The sequence below is a fragment of the Meleagris gallopavo genome, chromosome 22, assembly GCF_000146605.3.
Source record: "Meleagris gallopavo isolate NT-WF06-2002-E0010 breed Aviagen turkey brand Nicholas breeding stock chromosome 22, Turkey_5.1, whole genome shotgun sequence".
Taxonomy (NCBI): Eukaryota; Metazoa; Chordata; class Aves; order Galliformes; family Phasianidae; genus Meleagris; species Meleagris gallopavo.
In genome coordinates this window covers 12621802-12643727 of record NC_015032.2, presented here as the reverse complement: position 1 = coordinate 12643727, position 21926 = coordinate 12621802, and the positions used below count along the sequence as shown (strand labels likewise).

The 21926-nt window shown below is 42.0% G+C and overlaps 1 protein-coding gene across 1 annotated transcript; it reads left to right on the top strand.

Annotated features, from left to right (window-relative positions):
* Window positions 1-77: 77 nt before the first annotated feature.
* Window positions 78-13105, top strand: NPEPL1 (aminopeptidase like 1). The gene is made up of 12 exons (XM_019622098.1): window positions 78-199; window positions 672-912; window positions 2028-2198; window positions 4383-4472; window positions 5136-5217; window positions 5418-5560; window positions 6071-6148; window positions 8359-8459; window positions 8833-8956; window positions 10454-10630; window positions 11283-11393; window positions 12184-13105. Exons 1-12 carry the CDS (start codon window positions 78-80, stop codon window positions 12340-12342), a joined length of 1599 nt encoding a protein of 532 aa, XP_019477643.1. The 3' UTR covers window positions 12343-13105.
* Window positions 13106-21926: the final 8821 nt, after the last annotated feature.

Here is a 21926-nt window from a genome sequence, read left to right as displayed (position 1 = left end):
GCTCCGCTTCCCCTTCAGCCGCTCTGACGGCGGAAAGCGCTGCTCCGCGGTGACAGCGCGGTGGCTGCGATAACGTAATGGTGAAACGCACGTTCTGTGGCGAGCTGGCGGCTGAGCCTCGCTGCCCGCAAGGGCTGAGAGATGCGTCGTCTCTTTTCCGCTCCCAGCCTTCAGCTCCTGCTCTGGAATTTGTGGACCTGTTTTTATGTAGAGGGTGTTGATGGATTGCAGTGAAACGAGAAATATTTTGCATCACAGCTTTTAGGATGCTCGGAGGTTTCATTTGTTGGGCTCCTGAGCTAAACATGACAACATTTAGCCTTCTTTTGTTGTTGTTGTTGTTTTTAATTAAGTTTCTGTGTGAAAGAATGACTTGGGATTAGTAAATCAGTCCCTCCGTTTATCACTAGTGAGATGGCCTCAACTTAAAAGCCTCTGGAGCAGCCTTAGCACTTAGTGCTGTGTTTTTAAATTGTAGTTTGTGTGGCTTAAAAGAAATCCATGTAATGGAAAGCACATATGAGCTTTCTAATTAATAAAGGTCCACCATATTTCCCATCTCTTCGCTCTAAAGGTTGTTGCATTTAGAAGGGCTTGCCTAAAGTCCTTGTTTCAACACCTGAAATCTTACCATTTGAGACTGCCTAAGTGGAGTCAGAATGAGACTGTAGTCAGAAAGAAAATTCTGTTACAGTTCTTGGTTTCAATTTCTTCTTTTCTCCTCAGCTCTGGCAGTCTGCATTAGGCACCCTGAACCCAAACCCCACTGACAGCTGCCCGCTCTACCTGAACTACGCCACCGTGGCCGCGCTGCCATCCCGGGTCAGCCGGCACAACAGCCCGTCTGCAGCTCAGTTCATCACCCGTCTGGTTAGGAACTGCCTCCCAGGAGGTGTCAACAGATGCATTGTGGTAAGTAGGTGCTGCTGGTGACGTGTCTGGTAAACTGTTTTGTCGGCTTCTCAGGATTTTAGCTGTGTCTGAGGAGACTGGAGGTGGGCGAGTCTTATCTCTGTAATTATACCAGCATTTATAAATGCTTTTGCGTTGGGTCATAAACGAGACCTAAGTGTAATAGCTTCTGCATGCTCACATAGTTGAAAGGAATTACAGGTGAAAATGTGTGGAATGTCTGCAACCAGTAATGTTCATGCAAAGGGAAGCAGTAGTAGATTTTTCCAAACTAGGATTTAAGACATTAGCACATGGTGTGTATAGTGCTTTAGAAAGTTAACATGAGCTCCATACCGAGTGCAGAGTGTCTGCATCACATAACCCTTTTAAGGGTTTAAAAGTCTCAATGCATACTAATGCTCCAGCACAAGTCGTGTGCAGGAAAAGTTCTTGTACTGTTCTGGTCCAATGAATTTGTAATTTAATTTTTTTCTGATTCTTCCAGATCCAGAGTTCCAGCTTAGTAGAGAAAGCTCATGTAGTCAGTGTCAGTAACAAATCTAATTTTAAACTCCATTTATTTTCAGGATTTATAACTCTGCCTATATTTTTCCCTTATGGTTAAATTCAGAGAGATTTAACTAAAGCTGCTTTCCACTGGTAATCTCTGTAATGAACTTCAGAAAAACATTCTGCATCCTAGAAAGCTTTGGGTTAATATTAACTGCATTTTCATACAGTCGCTCACTTTGTTTCAAACACACATTGATAGTTCCCTTGTTTCTTTTGTAGGCTGACCTGTGTTAATTAGACAAGTATAATTAAGACAGTCCAGATCCATTAGAAGGACTGTTAATTCCTGCACAGTCATGTCCAGTATTGTAATTCTTTTCCGTGTGGGAAATGAATTGAACGAGTTACTTCAGTGTGCTGCTGTTTGCACTGCTGCCCATCCACGCAGGGTGTGATGTAGGAGCACGTCTCTGTTCATACATCAGTTCTTCTGCTTTTTGCCAATACTATGTTATACTGTACTTTAATACTAACCTAGAAAGGTAATGAATCCTTTTAAATGCAGTCTCCCAATGTCCCTGCTGTTACCTGACTTGTTTGTCTTCTGGCTGATGTTTCAGATGGTCTGTGAGCGGTCTGAAGTTTTTGCTTCTGCTTGTGCATTGGCCAGGGCTTTCCCGTTGTTCACACATCGCTCCAGCGCATCGAGACGCACAGAGAAGAAAACTGTAACAGTAGAATTTTTCTTGGTTGGACAAAACAACGGACCTATAGAAGTGGCAACGCTTAAAGTAAGCTTTTGTGTTGTGGGTTTTTCTCCCCATTATCAGGTTTTTTTCATTATTCTCTAAAGTTTTATTTTCCTTTGATTAGCTGCATGCACAAGAAAGTGTGCCTCGGGCTATATATGGAATAGGTGTTGTATCTGAAGTAAGACATGATCTTAGATCAAAGTTACCTGTTCAGTTCAAAGCACATGTGAGTAGAAATATTGAATATATTAATGTAGCAAGGGCTGAAGATGTTATTGCAGAACTTAGATTTTAGGGATGGAAAATACCAAACAAGTAGCACAAGGTTCTCTTTTCTCATGTTTCTCATAGAAGCAAATATTAAGTTTTTAACATTTAATATTACTTTACCTTCAGTATGTGGATATCCCTCTTTTATTTAGGCAAAATCTGTATGATGGCGTCCATCACAATGAGATAATTAAATGCCTTTTATTCTGGGATCGTGTATGGCTTCTGATATTGGCTTCTTTGGCTGAGTTTTTGTAGCAAAACCCCTAAGAAGTGGTTCAGCCTGGGGATAAGCTGTACATAGCACTTCAATATTTGCTTAAGTTATCTTTCAATTAGTAGATAATCAAAGATTGTTTCCCAGACGTCCGACTGTTAAAGAGAGGAAACTCCGTATCAGGTAACCTATAGCATTCTAAGCCATTTGTCTTCAAGAAATAGGTTAAATAAATAAAGTACCTGTTGTCCAAAAGTAATTCCTTCAGATGGATAGCTTCCAAACCTCTTGGCCTATTCATAACTAAAATCCAAAACGACTTCCTCCTCCCATTCTTCCCTTGAAGTCAATGCCAAAACTACTACTGGCTTCTTCCATGCTAAGCTTTCAATCCTTAAATTCAGCCAGCACCAGACAGCTAATGTAGAGTGTGGAAGATGCATGTGATAGCATTTCTTCCTCTCCCGTTTTAAACCTCCCCTAGGCATGTTGCCATATTCTGCGCCTACTGCATTGTCCTTCGTATTATGTGGTAAGGACTGGAAGGGATTGTCACAGTTTCATAGGACAGTTACTGAAGGCTGCTGTTACTCAGGTTCTTTTGAGTCCCCAAGAAGCCAAACCCAGGCACAGTGTATTTCTGAGTAAGCAGTAGTGATTTCCTCAGACCTGGCATTGGAGTTAAAGTGCCTCTTTTTATGGTGATGAATCCGAGTGATGAATCACCCCAAACCTAGCCTGGCTCCTGAGGAGGTTCTTATCCTTTGGGGGAACTAAAGCAATCAAAACTAATAGTAGGGATCAGGCACTGCTTCAGAAAAAGCCACAGTTTATAGGCATGCTGGGGTTCAGAAAATACAGAGTCCTAAGGCCAGCCTGGCCAAACCAAACTTCAGATTCCTCAGCACAAGCTAGCCAACATGTCAGATTCCTTTGAAATCTCTCTTGACTCACACTTCTGCTGTGTGATCTTCAGTGCAGTGTAGCTACTGTAAAACTTAAAGTTTCCTTCCATCTGGTCTCTTTGTCTTCAAGTTACTGATTCTCAGGAGTTAAAAGTTAAAAGCCTCTGGTGCCTCTGTTGTCCTTTTTAACAGGAGGATGCTCAGCCTCAGGGTGTTTGCTGTGGGCCATTTTGGTTCAATCCACTCCTGCTTAGATATGTTTTCACTCAGTCTGGGTATAGGGCAGTCAGTTATACAACAGGAGCAAGGCAATGTGTGTATGCTTTGCACAGATATTTCACGTTTCAAATTTCCTATGGATCCACCATATTGCCATATAGAATGTTTTATGATACTTAACCATTCTGTCTGCTGTACGTTAAGTGTAGCATCCCAGGTAGTGCACTACACTGTGTAATCTCTTGGGCAGATTTTCCAGCCCAAGTGTCCTGCAAGTTCATTGTGACTTTCTGAATTTGTTTCATCTTATCTTTCCTGCTCTTTGCCTAGCACTGCATTCTTGATCCTTTCTGTGGTAGTGGAGAGGGTTAAGGAATGCCAAGAAATTTGCACAGAGGAGAAAATATCTTCTGCATAACACTTAGGAAAAGTAGCAATTAGTTTGGTTGACGTTAATTAGTATTGTACAGCTACCTGTAATCAGTTGCAGTCAGACATAGACTCCAGAGGAACCTAATATCCAGTGTAATCTGTGTAGGACTAGATAGAAAGTTATGTGGAAAGCAAGCTGAACCAAGGCCAGCTCTCACGTGTTCCCACTTCTTTTCGTAGTGTCTGGCAAGTGCTGCAGAAGGAATCAGGCTGGCTGCTCGAATTGTGGACACCCCATGCAATGAGATGAATACAGATAACTTCCTTGAGGTGAGTAATACAGATGATGAATAAGAGTTACTTACTGGAAATCCTGATTACAGTAATCAAGAACGAGTGCTTCCATCTCTTAGCAAAACCTGTTAGTCAGTGGTAGGGGACATATGAAAGAACATGTCCAGGGATGTTTAAGCTATTTCTTTAGTCATTAATACTTGGTAGAACTTAACAAAGTGGGAAGGAGGTGCAGGGTAAAACTTGGTGTAAGGAACCGACAGTGAGAAGAGGCAAATTCTTGATTTGGTCACAGTACTCACTCCTTTGCTAGTGATTTCTTAAGCCCTGTGCTGGTAATTTTCTTCAGAAAGAAATTGAAAGAAGCTGACACATTTACAAATGAATTTATTGTAAAGATCTGAAAAGTTGTTGAGAGTGAAAATTCTCCTGCCTTATTTCATCGTAGTCCAACAGAGTGAACAACTGGCTTTTACCTCTGACCTGGTAGAGATGAAGGGTCAGATTTGCATTTCTTGCAGTAGTAAATAATCAAGGATGTCTCAGTGAAGTTAGGTGATAGGAAACCAGTGCCATTCCCCAAATAGTGAATGTTTGTATGTGTACACTTGCAAAAATCACGTAAAACCCATACGGGAGTGCATCTCTGCTGTGTCCTTCTGATCACTTACTGATGTCCTTTTTCTTTTAATGATAAAGGAAATAAAAAAAGTTGGCAAGGATCTTGGGATTACTCCTACCATTATTCGAGATGAGGAGCTGAAAGAGAGAGGCTTTGGAGGTATGTCTTGCTTAAAATTCATCTTTTTTTTGTAGTAGTAGTAGTTAATTGTAAGATCACATCATCTCCATTTGAAAGTTTAATTTATGCATTTTTGAAAGAGTTTTATTGCTCATAATATTCCAATATGCTTCACAGAAAATAGATTACTTTCCACAGTCTTTCTTGCCCACAAGTGACTTAATTCTCTTATTTTCCAGGTATCTATGGAGTTGGCAAGGCTGCGCTGCATCCTCCAGCCCTAGCAGTTCTCAGTCACACTCCAGATGGTGCAACACAGACCATTGCATGGGTGGGGAAAGGTATTGTGTATGACACTGGAGGACTCAGCATTAAGGGAAAGGTACATCAGTGCTTCTCTTGTTTTTGCTTACTATGAAATTTCCTAATGGAAATAACTTGATTAATGCTGATGGCAACCAAAGCATATTTGTTTGAGTAAATGCTTGATCTGCCACCATCCATGCAGACACAAACTGCCATATAGAATTTAAGGAACATTTTGTTTGCCTTTAAGTATTGCTCACTGCTAGTAGAAATTTAGGAACAAAGATGTTTCTTTTCTGATTTTGGAGACAGATCTGAAGCCCATCTGAGTTGACCTCAGTGCCTATCTTATAATCAACTTCTCTGTTTTTTCTTTTTAAACAAATGAGCACCAGAATTCTAGTGCTTTCACTGTTTTAAGCAAGATCTACCAAAAAGCAGATATGTATGTGTGCTGTGTGTTAGTAATGGCTAAGCACTGTCAGGACCAGAGATAGAGAGGCAGCAGCAATACTGCCTTTATCAGGCAATATGGCGTAAACTTTTTTTAATTTTTTTTGCTTTAAAAGTGTTTCTGTTTAAATAGACTACTATGCCAGGAATGAAGCGAGACTGTGGTGGAGCAGCTGCTATTTTGGGTGCCTTCAAAGCCACTGTAAAGCAAGTAAGTAAAATGTGTTAATTGATCTCATGTAGCCTACCAGTGCCAGGCTGACTTTTGGATGTACTCGCAGATTTGAGGGCCAGCCTGATCCTCAGGTTCTGACCTGCCTTTGCCATTAGAGTTCCTGGGCCACTCTGTTCTTTCTGCTATTTCATAAAAGTATTTCAAGTCTTTGCTAGGATCTTGGGAATGGTGAAAATTGCTTGAGGGCTAACCTTATTCTAAGAGTCTTTTTTGAGCTTCAGGTCTGTTTTGAGGACTGAGTTGATTGTAGTTCCTTGAATTCAGTGCTGATCTTGTTTAAGCTTTGGGATTTGAGGCAGCTGCTGTCCTCTTAGCAATGAAGGGGACGTACAGCTCTGCAGTATGAAGTCTATCTATGTTCCAGATCATTCTCCAGTTCTAATATTAACCTCCTGGGGAAATGACAATTCAAGTCTCATCAGGAGCTGCTTGTTGGCTTGTTCCTGCGGTCAGAAAGTAGTCACAGAGCTGAGAAGAAGCCAAATGTTGAAATATGGAGAATTCTTAAGAATTATTATTCTTAAGAATTGTGCTTTAACAGTATGAGCTGGGGAAACAGAGTGGCTGCTGCCAATTCAGTTCTGCCCTTCCCACAAGTTCAGTCACTGAGTCTCGCTGACAGAGCAGTTCCTGCCTCCAAATAGTATCCAAAGTTCAAAGGCCTCGTACTGCTGCAGATGAACACGTAGATCTGATGGAAGCTTTGTCCAGGAGATGATCATTGCCAAATTCCCATTTCTCAACAGTTTAAGTCTGTGCCTTGGTGTTAGCAGCATGTTTGATGTACAAGGAATTGTAAACTTCACAGTTTCTGAGCAGCATTATAGGAAAGCCACTACAAAGTCCTGCAGAAAGTTGGATTGTGTGTTTGCAAGGGATGAAAGCTAGAACTTTGCAGTGCTTTGGGAGAGTCTGGGATACGTGTGGTGTGTTCTTTCAGCGATTCAATCAATCCTCGTGTTAGAAGTATGTGTGTGTGTGTAATTATCTGCACTGACAAATTGCATTCTCAGTCATAATAGGTGTGAGTCTAAGATACCATTACTTCATATGCAATTATTGTAACTACGAACTAACTGGCAGTAATACATTTGGACTAAGTGAGCCTGAAGAAATGGTCAGACCTCATGAGAAATCTGTGCCATCGTACATAAAAACAAAAGAAAGATATCACTGCTGAATATTACAACTCTGTGCAAGTCTTGTTGAATTAACATCCCTGTAGAAAATGTATTCGGATAGGCAGCAAAAGGAATTTGTCCTTGTTACTGTGTTGACTTTTTTTTCAATGCTTAAACTTCTGTTGAATAGAAAGCTCAGTGGGAAGAGAGGCAGAGGTTATTATCCACTTTCAGAAAACATCAGCTGCCTGCATGCTGTTGGACAATTTTACAATGTGATTTTAAAAGTCAGTGGATAGCAAACTGAAGCAATTGATGTATTATTTTTTTTTTCCTTTCAAGCATGTTTGATCCATTGTGAGCTTTCTAACACAAAAAAGAGAAAAATACTCACTTAAATTTTGTGATTCTTCTCATCTTCTGCATGTGAGCACAGGGAGGTCCTGCAGTTACAGAAGGGATGAATTTCAGTGAAAGCTCAGTGGGAGCAGCTTTCCTCTTTTTGACCACATCTTCCACTTGGTGAATTACATCAAATTTTCCTTTTCCAAGAGATTCTTAATAGAGTTTTTTGTTGCATAGACCATTTTGAAAGAGGAAAGCATCACAGATGGAAGAGTATCTCTTCTGTTTTCCCATTGGCCAGAGTAGCAGCTGCAGAGTTCCTTTATGGCTTCTAGAGGCTGCCCGTTATTTTGGAAAGGTTTTAATTGATGCATTTGCCCTTTGGACTTCAGAACATGATCTGATTCAACAAGTCTAGGTTTCTTCAGCTACAGAACTTTCACAGTAAAACTAAGTCTGTTTTTCTTAGGAATGTGACGTTTTTAAGGCTACTCTAGTTGAGAAGGAATGATGCTTTTATTAATTGCTGCTTATCTATGTTTCTGTTTATAGAATCTCCCCACACAGTGTAGTAATTGTACAAACAAAATCACCATTTATCAGATTTCTCATGTAATTAGTGGCATTTCTGCCAAGAAATCATAATCTCACATCGATTTCAGTCTGAATAAATGAATTTGGTGTTAATTAAAACCGATTCATCTCCTATTGTTGTTACAGGGTTTTAAAGACAATCTTCATGCTGTGTTTTGTTTGGCTGAGAATGCAGTTGGACCACGTGCAACAAGACCTGATGACATTCATGTTCTTTACTCTGGAAAGTAAGATTGTACCTATCTCTTTCCCAGAAACATTGAGAGGAAACAACCTTTGATTCTATTTATCATAGGACTATACAGATTGTGAACATCATCAGCTTCCCTAAATATTGATAATAGGATTTCAGACAGCTATAGCAGTGAGTTTTCTGTGTGCTTTGAGAGTCCTGGTGTGTAAGTGCACATCAAAGTACTTCCCATGACCTGAAATTTGCTTAAAGTTTCCTTGCAATTGTGGAATAAGCAGCAGTACAGACTTGCAGAGTCAAGTTTGAAAGCAGATTTGGTGTACTTTTCTAACTCAGTGTATTAGTCAGGATAGATGAGTCTTGCAGGCTGAAGCAATGTTGTATTAAATGCCTTCTCTTCTTCCTAGAACTGTGGAAATCAATAATACTGATGCAGAAGGTCGGCTGATACTTGCTGATGGAGTTGCTTATGCATGCAAAGATCTTGGAGCTGATATCATTCTTGATATGGCCACTCTTACAGGAGCTCAGGTACTGATTCAGACCAGCTAGTGAACAGAGGGTGTATAGAATCATTTGAGTTGGCAGGAACCCCTGAAGGCCATCTAGTCCAACTCTCCTCCAATGAACTGGGTCATCTATAGCTAGATCAGGGCACTGTGAGCCCTGTCCAGCTTCACTTTGAATGTCTCCAGGGGTGGGGCATCCACTGCCTCTCTGGGCAACCTGTTCCTGTGCTTTACCACCTTAATTGCCAAAAAAAAAACCCAAAAAACGCTTTTTTCCTTATATCCAGTCTCACCTTCTACTTTAGCTTGAAACCATTTCCCCTTGTCTTATCACAACACACCCTGCCAAAGAACCCATTCCCTTCCTTCTTACAGCCCCGTTAGATACTGACAGGCCACTCTCAGGTCTTCCTAGAGCTTAACTGCTCCAGCTTTCTCAGCCTGCCCTCACAGGAGAGGTGTTCCAGCTCTTGGGTCATTTTTGTGGCCCTCCTCTGGATGCACTCCAGCAGGTTCACGTCTCTCTCATAGTGATGGCTCCACATCTGGACCTGGTGCTCCAGGTGAGGTCTTATCAGCACAGAGCTGAGGGGTAGGACCAGGTTGGGTGGGGCCCTGGGTGGCCTGATTTAGTGCATGGCAACTTTACCCATGGCAAGGGTTTGGAAATAGATGATCTGTAAGGTCCCTTCCAACCCATTCTATGATTCTACACATGTAAAGAAGAAATGGTATTATTTTAATGACATTAGCAGCTGATGCAAGTGATCCAATACTCCATGCTTGCAATTCAGTAGCCTTACAGTTAGCAGAACTATTTTAGTGCTTAGTGATCAGCAATTTTCTTGTCCATAACCAGTAACTTTTGTAGTTTAATTTTCTAGGAAATGAATTTGTCTTTATATAAGGAGGATAAATGGTAACAAATTTTAGAAGTGTGAATGTTGCATTGGAGCCAACATTAATCTTTAGAAAGCTTCCTGTCATTGTCCTGCTAAACTTTGATGTGATGATGGCCTCTGGGTTTTGTAGACCTGTTGGGAAATGTAACCATGTAACCATTCTGATGAATGAGTATGCTACATTCTGAATATTTGTGTGGTTGATACAGATTGCCAGGATTTTTTTTTGTTGCGTGTGTGTGTGTGTGTGTGTGTATGTGTTAGATGTTTATAATCAATTGCTGATAAAGAATAAACGGGACAAATAACTGACAAATGATAAAGTTTGCCTCCTCAGTCACTGTGAATAAATACATGGGACAGTGATTTGAATAGTCCAGGTAAATGTGACTTACTTTGCATATGAGAATGGATTTTGAGAAATTTTATAAGATTCATCAGTACTACAGTGTCTCTGTCTACATTTTTAACTCTGCCTTCTTTTCAAGTACTTCTGAGATGTTTTATCTTGGTTCTGTTAGTAGGAAAGCAGCTGGAAGGAAGTAGTACGGAATGGTTCTGTGCAGTACTGTAGCACTGAGATGAATCATTCCTGATTTTGTCGTGTATCTCACTAGGGAATTGCTACAGGAAAGTACCATGCTGCTGTCCTTACCAATAACGAAGAGTGGGAAAAGGCTTGTGTTAAGGCTGGCAGGAACTGTGGAGACTTGGTCCATCCTCTTGTGTACTGTCCTGAGCTCCACTTCAGTGAATTTACCTCTGCTGTAGCTGATATGAAGAACTCTGTGGCAGTAAGATTTTGTCCTTTTGCATTTCATTACATAAAAATGTGTTTCTGTACGTATTCTCACTGTGTTGACTGTATAAAAGTTCTTCCTGTGCGCTGTAATCTTCTAGAAATGGAAGGTATAAGGAACTCAAAGACCACTTAATTGGGGATTTTGGAGGCTAAATGCCACTACTGTGATATTTAGCATCATTGTAAACAGGGTAGCCTGCTGCAAAGTTATCTGTGGGCTGCTTGCCTTTTAAACATAACTCTAAGATGGATTCTGAATTCCTGGATGGAGACCTTTTAAGAAGTAAATTAAAGTATTTCTCAGATGGTACATAACCACCAGAGACAGTTACTGGGAATGCAGAAGCCAGGAAATTGAGGACAGTTTTCTGCAGCTGCTTTTGCAGCATTTGAGAGTTACAATGTGCAATAAGTTCCAAGAACAGTGCAGAAAGCAGTTTGGACCAGGGAATAAAAGAGCAGGGCCAGATTCCTACCAAAGATTAACTCAGCATTTATAGTGTACTTGACTAGCAAGACTGGGTTTTAAAGCCACTCATTAGCCATTGAATTAAAGTTGCACAACTGTCTTTTCTGTAGTTAAGAAGAGAATATTATTGTTCTCTTTTCTTGCAAGACCAACCGTATTCTTATTGCTCCTGCAGGACCGAGACAATACTCCAAGCTCCTGTGCTGGGCTCTTCATTGCTTCTCACATTGGCTTTGACTGGCCTGGAGTCTGGGTTCACATCGACATTGCCGCCCCTGTTCATGCGGTACGTCTGTGTCACTTGGTTTGTTTTGCCCTGCTTGCAAAGGAAGGGAAGTGCAGATGCTGTGGATTCTATGGCATCAGATGCAAAGAAAGGATTCTTCTCCATCTAATTCTTTTGGAAAGCTCTTCATCTCTGCTGGGAGCTTCTTTGTTTTGGTAGCTTCATCTGTTCATATCCTTTATTTAGATCTTAAAATATTCTAAAGATCATTTGAACCTGCTACATCGTTATCACTGTAGAGTTTGACAACTTGCCTGCTTTCTCTTTAAAGGAATAATCCTAGCCTTTGTTTTCACCCATAGTGTTTTAAGGTGATTGACTAGAACTGATTTTCCTGCTGACCTTCAATAGGGAAAACATTTATTTGCTTGTGGGATTCCTCCTCTCTTGAATGGAATGTATGTACTTTTTTCCTCGAAAAGCAAGGCAATTTACTCTTCGCCCCCTCCATTTTCTTTCCTAAACCCAACTTAATCAACTCCTGCTCCAAAATCTGTGTTCATGTTGGATGGATAGAAAGTTCTCTGCCCTGAGGAATGGTAGCATAAGGCCGTCCTCCATTCAACATGAGCTCTATTGCTGTGAATCAATGGATGTGTTGGTTTAATCCAACAGGGAAAGATTACAGTAACAATAAGAATAGAGTAAGTTGAGGAGGCTTGGAAGAGACACTGAGTGTTTGCTGAGGCTGTGCTGTATCATTGCTCCAGCTGAGTGGGTTTATAAATTAAACCTAGCCCAGACAACGCAATCTGCAATGTGAATTGTTCTTGTGTTTTTTTTTTCCTAGGGTGAACGAGCTACTGGCTACGGCGTGGCTTTGTTGTTGTCCCTGTTTGGAGGGGCATCTGAAGACCCTTTGCTAAACATGGTGTCCCCCCTAGGCTGCAATGGAGACTTTCCCCCTGATGATATGGAGAGGGATTCCAAAAGGCGGCGCCTGGTTTGATGCGCCCGGCCCTCTGTGACGGGGTGCATGTGTTACCTCACTTTGCACTGATTCATTCTCAAGCAATGAAAATGTCACAAATGAGAAATGGCCATTTTATTTTATTTTTTTTTTACTATCATGATAAGATTTATTACTTATTTCTGATAAAAACAGCCTGATTTTTTTTTTTTATTTTTAAATTATTGGTGCAAACAGTTATATAGCAGTGGTGCAGACTTCAGACTCAGCTGGCTGTACCAGGAGGGCATGTCCTCCTCTGAGCACCTCAAACAACAGTTACTAAGTGCATTAATGCATGAGAAGCTCTCCCTGTTCTGAAGCAGCAACCGCAGTTTTTGCTTACAAAGCCTTCTGAATTACTTTACATGAGGTTTTATCAAACGTTTCTGCAGGCTCCACTGCGTCTCCAAACACAGGACAAAGGAAAAACAACCTCTAGGCTTGGCGTCTTCAATGACAATTTAGCTTAGCAGCAAAGGAGATATCATGAGAAAGGGCCTTTAGTTTTGATAAGGTGCTGTTTCCGCATGTTTAATGTTTTTCTGACCAGTAAAATCAATGAGCTGCTCAGAACGTCTCTCTACTTAAATCTTTCATGTTCAAATGACAGAATGTATTCATGTTAAATAAGGAAAGAAAAAAAAAAAACACAAAAAAAAAACAGGGGGATTGTGATTGAGTAAAATCGGTTTACAAAGCAGAGTGGCTTCCTGCCACTTAATAAATTTATTATTATTATTAAAGCAGCTTACATATCCCATGTGGTGTTTTGTAGTGTTATTTACATTTCTGAGAACACAGTGCTCCAGACATTTGTGTGCAACTTCATTACTCTGCGTTCCCTTTCCTGGCAGTTATACATCTGAAAACAGGCCTTCACACAATAACAGCACATTCTGATCAGTGCAGTGCAGTTCTGAAGAATTTCCACTTCGTTTGTTTGATTCAACAGCGATCAGGAATGAATACTAGTGGTTTTTGTATAAGCTCATCACAAGGAGCTCAGAAGCAATGGTTTGGGTTGGGCATCCAATGGAAATGATGCATCCCAGTTTGTATGGCAGCAGCAGCAGCACTGAGTTTGTACCTTAGGAATCTTGCTGCCCCCTAGGAGCTACTCTGTCCCCTGGGAATCATTCTGTCCCCCAGGAGTCCTGCTGTGCACCAGCTTCAGGCACTGAAGGGGCAACAACAGTTCTCACAAACTGCAGTGTGGGGACTTATTTTCTCTCTCATGTTTTCTTTCAAACACTTCTCTGACTCAAAACCCACAGAGAGAGTTCCGGGCAGTGTCTGCCCATATGAAAACAGACATTTTTCCATATCTTTTTATAGATTTGATAATATTTAACTCAACGTGTACTAAAAAATGTATGGAGTACATAAAATTCACTATAAATGTCACCAAATGGGCCAATGGCTTTTTAACATCACTGCCACAAGGCTGCATTTGAACCTATTTCCTGTCTGGATCCATTCCAGTGGCAATTCCAGGAGGGGAATATATTTAGTCTATATTTACTCAGCCTGTTTAACTTTCTGTTAGTGTCTTTGGCTCATCCCGTGGCCGTGCTATTTTGGGATGATTTATACAATATTTACATTAAATTCTGCTAATATTTCCTTGCCTCTTGAAGTCGGATTACACTATTTACATCTCAAAGGCCTGAGCTGGAGGAATAAGCAGCTGTTTCAGCACCAGAGAGAATTGAGCACAGAGGAGGCTGCCAGCAACGAGCCCGTGTGTCTGAGATCCTTACGGAGGGGTTATTTAGAATGGAAGTAGTTCTTTCCAAAGGAAGGAGAGGCAGCAAGGCTGGTGCAGAGGGGTCAGACAATCACATTCACTGAGTTCTCATTTCCTGCAAATAATTTCTGGTGTGCTTTCCATAAATGGCAGTGTCCTGAGCTATACCATGGCAGGGCTGTACTGCTGCTCCTTTCTGGATGGAACAGCGCTGGCTGTAGGAGCTGCCACAGCCATACTTAGCAGTGAGATAAAAAAGGGTCAGTGCAACCACAGCTGTGTGTGATCATGGCCCAGGGCACAACTGGATGTGATGGAATTAGGATGTCTTTCTCTTAAGGACCCATCCAGGGCTCTCTGATTCATCTCTATTTCCCACATCTTATCTCCACGCTGAGGAGATCTGCTTCTGTCCTGTGTAGTGACTCCTCTACTATCTGCCTACAAAAGGAAAATAGTTTGGGAAAACCTCAATGCACAAGGTTTGCTTTTCTTGGGAAGTACTGGCACCTCATTTTCATGGTCTCCTCTGGTGCCTTCCCTTTTCCTGCTATAATAATTAGATGCTGTGATACTCAGCTGTCACATTTCAATGGCATTAAGGCTGGATGAAAAGGTAAGCAAAGAAAGAAAGAACGGCTGTAGATCACAGGAAATTCCAATCACATCCTTTGTAGAACAGCAGAAGAGTCAGCTAAAGGAAATAAAATGCACGTCACGCTCAAGCTGCTGAATATAGACTCCCTGCCTCCTTAGTTGCCCCAGGCCACCCAAAGTTCTCTTCATCTTCATTCTCTTCATCTTCATTCGAGGCTGTTGAGAGTATGTTATGGCTCCCAAGAATCAAATAATTTTTGTCTCCAGCCTGTGGCATAAAATTAACTCTGTGGATCTGGGCTTCTGGGATAAGCGAGGTTAACAATAATGAAGTTGACCAATTGAAACAACAGAGCACAAACATCACACATGAGGCTGCATGGAAGAACCGTGTGATGGGTTGGGAGACTCGGAGGGCTCTAGGGGTTAAAACCAGTTCCTAAATTCACCTTCAAACCAAAGTTTGGTTTCTGAGAAAAGACAAAAAAAGTCAATCTTGGATTATGTTCAGCTGCAAAAAGGCATCAGAGATATAAAACAAAACAACAAAACGACTTATATTCTCTCCTTATATAGGAGCATTTACCTTTAGCAGTGGCCTGGGAGGAAGGAGATGAGCAGCTGGATGGGACCGAGGCACAGCCTGCCTTCCTCTCCAACTCTGCAATGTTTGGCAGAACTAACGGTTCTTCTGCACTGATGGCACAATACAATGTAATGGTCCAGGGAAATAATCCAAACCGTGAAAATATTTGACAGCTGCTATTACCTAGAAAGGGAGAAAAAAGAAAGAGCCCTGATTAGCTGCAAGCTCCAACTCTTGGAGTGTGAGTATTCCCAGAGGATCCTGCAGGTCTTCAATGTAGAGGGGGTGTTCCAACAGGAGATCTTCATGGTTTGAAACTCTGGAGGAAAAAGCACTGCCTCGAAAGACAGCAAAACTTGTGGTGGATAAATGTATTTTCGTTTTACTCAATTCAGTTCATGCTTTAAGTCAAGGAATTGTCTACAGTTCATGAAGAAAAGCTTTTTATGTCTTACAGCCTTACTAATCCAGACAGATAGTTGTCTGGAGGGGCATTCACTGTACTTTAAAAGCACCTTGTTTGCAGAGTTGCTCACCTCAATACTCAGAAAACCTTTACAGTAGAAAGAAAAGTGAACCTGTGTATAAATAATAGCTGTCATCCAGTGGGGTTGCGTTGGCCTTGGAACAGATAACATAACCCAGAAGAAAAAAATGTGGAAATGAACAGAACCAAAGTGAGGGCTGGAGCAGAAGCTGTGGTTCTGGATGACCATAAAATAGCAAAGCACCTCCTGACTTGGCCATGAGCACAGCACGAAGCAGTGCCCAGCTCAAAGCACTGCGCTGGCACTGATGGAACTCACCTGGCCCTTCCTTCTCATTGCCATGAAATATCCAAAAGCACAGTAAAAAAATCAGCAAATGAATCAATTTTATTTTCTAAGAAACAGGGTGCGGGGCTACCCTGACATGCTTCTAACCTGGACAGTTAAATAAATCAGTCTGGGGGATGGCATAATGGAACCTCTGAAGAGCTGCAGGTGTGAGGCTGTATCAGCTCATCAGCAGGCCCTACATCACAGCCTGTGCTGGCTCCAGCACTCATAATCCCACCCCAGGATCCTAGGGCTGATTTTGAGGTACTGAAAGGATGCAAGTTAAACTATCTCAATTGCACCTGCTTTGTAATCCCTCCTAAATTACAAGGGTGTGTTTACGCTTACATCAAACAAGGCACTAAATTGCTGCCAAATAACTCTGTCAAACGTTCATTTTTTTTTTTTTTAAAGGCCATAAACACAATGCAGAGTGTGAACACAAGCATCAGTTCCTACATGTGGTGCTGCTGATAACAGTGGCAGAGGCTGTGATCCCAGGGCAGGCACGCGCCTCTGGAAACTATTCAGAGCAGTTATATTTTTTGTAAGCTTTTTTTTTTTTTCTTTGTTTGCTTGTTTCCAGTGCATATAAGTATGGTAACAGACGGGTTTGTTTTGAGGTTTCTCTTGCCTGCTCACTGACAGCTCCCTGCCTTCCTTTGCTTCTGTGCCAGGCTCCAAGAGCACCCATGCAGGAGTGCAAGCAGCAGAGTTGGGATTTTGATACCCAAATGTGGTATGTAAGAGCAGAACCATGCCACTTTTCCTCCCATCTGAACCACTAAAACAAGTTAAAAGGAGATGGAGTTCAGGGATATGTATGAGATTGAGAGATATAGTTTTCCCCAGCATCCAAAGGAACTGAGCCTGTGAGCCATGTGTGGCCACTGGAAATTCTGGTGCAAGTGTTTAAATAGTAAAAAAACTTAGATTTGATTTGGAAACTACTTAAGTGAGAAATATTCAGTTTTTAGCCTGAAACATTGGGTTTTAGTTTTTTTTACAGCTACTCAAATACTTTTATTTTCTCTATTTTATTTTATAGCATTTTTAATCTCCCATCAAGCTAGCTCCAATGAATAAACCTGGATTGCAAACCTGGAAGTACTTTTTCCCAAAGCCTAGAAGTAAAGCCAAGGAGACACTAATTATAGGTTTTCTGCCTAAAATGCCACTCACTTGTATAATATGGGGATTGCCATTCAAACATGTGGCTTTTTTCCCCATCCATCCAGCACACTCCTTACACACAGCTGTGTCCCACCAGCGTGCTTCTCTCTGAACGTCACTCCATGAGCAGTTCCATTATGTGAGCCCCTTCGTGTCCCCAGCTGAGTGACTGCCAGGGGCAGCAAAGGAGCATCCTATTTGTCTTCAGCAGTGGACAAGCTCACAAGCCTAACTCAAAGCCCACTGTGTACGTATGAGAAGGGATGGGTCTTAAATGCTTATTTTTTTTAATATTGCTTTGACATGTAAAATATGAGGTCGGTGAGAGTAACAGAGATCTTCACATCTGAAGCCAGCAGTGCATTAGTGTATATCTTTTAAAACTGCCCCCCTTCTATGAGCACATGTAAGCTTGCAAGCCAGGAAATAATAAAGAAGCAATTATTCATCTGAATATTTATACTTCTTCTGATATTATTCTCTGTATTTTTACTGAGCACAGCTGACTTTGGCCTGCCCAGCATTTGGAAGCTCTCCATCCTGAGATCTAATATCCAAAACAGGAAGCAGCTTTGACAGGCACAAGCAATAGTATAGGCAAACACAAAACACTGTAAACGTTTGGCTTTGGACCAGCTTTGTATGCGGTGGTAAAACATTTGGTATTCTGCTTAAGATGTCTGCAAGGAAACATCTGTGAGATTTTGCCGCAGATAACACAAAGTGTTTGATCCATCTTTGTACATCCAAAAAGCTTAATTCACCCAGGCCTGGCTGTGCACTGGAAACGAGCATCATTGTTCCAGCATGGGAAGCCCAAGTGCTGCTTCTGTGTGCTCTGCCAAGAGGCAGTGACGCAGCACCCAGGCTGGCACACGAGGACATGGGCAGTCCTGTGCCATCCCTGCAGGTCATCGTCTGCACATCTCCATCCAACACTCCTCATCCCCATCTTCTGGGGTAACGCTGGTACTTTGCCTTCTCTTCATCTGCAAGGAGGCAGGTGGGTTGGTGAGCTGGTGGTTGGACTAGATGATCTCAGTGGTCTTTTCCAACCTTAATGATTCTGTGAGACATCTTCAGGGAAGAACTCTAATCAGCTCTGTTTCTTGTAAGGCTTTCACGTGGTGCATCTACACAACGCAATGTCTGTGCCTGGTTTACACGCTTCTGCTCACTCTTTGCACCAGTCCAATGGCACTATGAACTAAAGCCTTATTGCATAGATGCCCCCCACCCCACTGTGCCCAGGTCTGATCACAGAGCCCTTCAGCCCATATTGGACAACTGTGAGAGGCCACATCCCATCAGACGGCATGGGCAGGTGTCTCGTGGCTGAATGTCCCATGCTGAGCACAGACAGCAGCTGCAAGGTATATTTTGGTTATTCCCAAATGGTATAAGGCACAGTACCCTAACGGATTTCTATTGCACTCTTAATATTTGGATTGCTGTCTGCAGGAAAAGTTTGACAGAGCTGGGTTCCTTTATAATTTAAAGCAAATTAGATGTTAGAGCAAACTGTCAGAAGAAATGGGAGAGTCTGCTGACTTGTTCAATGACTTCATGTTGAAGATACAGTTTTATGAAGCATAAGGTAATGGCACAAGTAAACTGCAGTCAGTTCTTCAATTTTCTATACAGTGAGAAAGCCAGGAGAAACACTTCAGTGCAGCAGGCATTGCCAAGATAATAATGCTGCTTTCAGTGTTGGTTGGTCGTGCCAAAAAAAAGCAGCGTTCACCAATTAGGTCATATATTCTTGTTTCCCAATTGTTTCATATGGGAAACTGAACTATTAACTTGCAACGTTTACTAGATGACTGTATTCCCTAAGTCTATTATGCAGTGTATTCTTCAAAACAAATTTCTGAAGATAACAAATACAGGAAATCAAGTTCATATCAGCTAATTAAAAACAGTGATTAGAATTCAAGGTAAGTTTGTGAAATGTGTGACAACTGAGCAATGGAAAAATTGTCTGTTCCAGGAGAGCTTCACCTGCTGCATTCCTCCTGCACACACGAGCTGTTAACGTTTAGTCGGGATAAATGAAGTTGTGTGTGATAGATGAACACTGCAACTGTGTTCATTTTATGAGTAAAACTGTGAGAAGAAATCCTTCATGAATAAAGAAATCCATCCACTGGTGAAGGTGAGGTAAAATGAGTGTCCCTGTGCCAAACCATGACATTTTTATGGCAATTCTGCCTTTCCAAGCACCGTTCTCTCCCATCCTCTCTCTCTTTCTCTGAAGTTATTACCTACAAAAAAACACTTCTGAGGAAAAAACAGCTTCCAAATTTCTGACAAATAAATATATGTCAGAGTTGAGGAGCTCCTCCCTCCAAATCTGCCTGGTTCTTCCATCAGACCATGCTTCATCCTTTTGCATCCTGGGATTGTCTTAGGCAGGTGGGGCTCCTAAAAATCATATTACTAAATTTCTTTTTCTTAAATCCTTGTCTCTAAACCCATTTAGTTACTTCTTAAGGACATGCTGCAATTTAAACCCTGTTTCCTCTTCACTGAGCTTTGGCTGATCCCTTTAGGAAGAAGGTTAGCCCACCCTCCCCATCACCTTGCTGTGTATACATTTCTAATCATCAACCCAAATGCTGTGATTTGTTTTCTGTCCAACATCCTCATTTTCTCTGACATGGGAACTATTGATCTCTTATGTTTCCTTAATCCAGGCACTTTATTGCTGAATACATATTCCTAAATGCAGCAATCAGGTCCTTGTCTCCGAAGCATCCTTGCTTGCTTTCTATATACAAATAAACAGAAGAGTTCTTCACATTTGAAATAAAATTTTGTTTTTTTTCTTTTTTTTTCCCTTCATGTTCAGAAGTCTGATCTTCGAGTTTGAGGTGAATGTAGTGCTTTACCTGAGCTGGTATTCCCAGTAATTAGCAAGGCAGAACAGCGTGAAGGTGATACAGTGACAGGAATGCTGTTGCCTCACAGAGCACATCCTCTTCCTGTCATATCAATTATTTACTAAAGCCATTTACTACCTAGACTGTAAGCTTTCTTTGTCATCTTTCACTAATGACTGATCCTGCCCAACGGAGGATATATGGTGGGGCTGTGAATTCTGCTGCCAAATTTGTCCGTGTGGCTCCAAAAGCACATCTTTAAACATAACTGAAAACAAATCCTGTTGTGTTAAGTAAACAAAGGGATGACTAAAGCCACAAGAATATGTTTTAACTCAAAACACAAATATTTGCCCCTTCCTATATAGCATTTTTGATAAGGTAGCAGAAACGAATGGGTCGTTCTGCCCTGCCGTCACTGCAGCACATGGCAGCCCATGTTTTTTTGCAGATAAGGTTTGTGACAGAGGCAGTGCTCTGCCAGTCCTGCTGGGGTGAAGGGAAGAAGGAGCACAGGAGTTATCCTGAGCCCTCCCAGTGTCGTGACAAAGAGTTTGCCATCTCTGGAAACAGATTCAAGGTCTCAAGGAGTTAAAAGCAAAGGCTGCAGTGATGGATGGATTGATTTTTATGGCTACGTGGAAGTGGAAAACAGGGAACTGGAAGGAAGGTGCAACCTCTGAACTTCAAGTTGCATAAATTCTCAGCGAGGCGTTGTCTCTGTGCATCGTGGGCATGTTCTGTGCCACTGATTGCTGCAGTCACATTTGGAACAAACTGGCTAAGAAACACATGAACTCCTGTAGCAAATGTGAAGGTATTGTCTCTCTCTGACAAAATCTGACTGGAGAAAATGGCACACTGTAACAATCTGATTTTGGAGTTTCCTGACTAACTCCGCAAGAAGTGGCCCAACTCCTAACACAGACACAGGCTTGGCAGTAATAATCTCCTTGGCGTTGAACACTGAGATTCTGCAGCTCAGAGCGAGGATCTGTTGGCAGTATGTGCTTCCACATCCAGAGGATGACAGGGTTTGGATTCTCTCCTCTTGCAGCCTCTGCACCCACTGCTCACACTGTGGTGCCATACAGCCTTTGAAGTGTTGGTTTGCCAAATGAAACCGTTTCTTGACATGAAAAGAGCTAAAATGCTCACTGTCTTCATTATCCCATTCTACTTTTTTTTTTCTTTTTTTTTCCCAATAGCGATAACAAGGAGGAGAAGCAGGAATGCCTCACAGCTGCGGAAAGGCTTTGTGCAGGAGGCTGGAAGCCTTCCTCCTCCTCTGCTGCCTGGAGCCTTCCCTCGGGGCTCGGCAGGAGTGCCCCAGCAAACACACAGCTCCCGCCCAGCGGGCTCCAGCTCCGGCCCAGCACACAGTTAATGGATTCTTTCTCTATGAAAGCCAGAGAGAAGTTGAAAAATAGAATGGTGACCGAGATAGCAGCAAAATACATTTTGAGATGGAGCATGGTATTTTTCCAATTTGTTGATTGCTGTTCTAGAGCATGGAGGATCGTGTGTGACAAGCATCCTCCTCTCGCACCCGCAGCCCAAGCGCAGCAGCATTCTGGCACCGGGCAGCACGCAGTCTGACTGAGGCACCGGAGGTGGGAAAGCGAGATGGGAAGTGCCAGCCTAAGCAGTGAGAAACAAACAAACAAAAAAAAAAAAACAAAAAACTTGTAACGAGGCTGACGTTCACACCGAGGCCTCAGTAGCAACCCGAGAAGGCCGCCAGGCTGCCCACCGCCGCGGGTACGGCGCTGCGGGCT

Coding starts and splice junctions, on each gene's coding strand:
- NPEPL1 (XM_019622098.1), top strand. CDS start 78: ATGGTGAAACGCACGTTCTGTGGCGAGCTGGCGGCTGAGCCTCGCTGC. Junction 6,149..8,358: donor TCAAAGCCACTGTAAAGCAA/GTAAGTAAAATG, acceptor TTGTTGTTACAG/GGTTTTAAAGACAATCTTCA. Junction 11,394..12,183: donor TTGCCGCCCCTGTTCATGCG/GTACGTCTGTGT, acceptor TTTTTTTCCTAG/GGTGAACGAGCTACTGGCTA.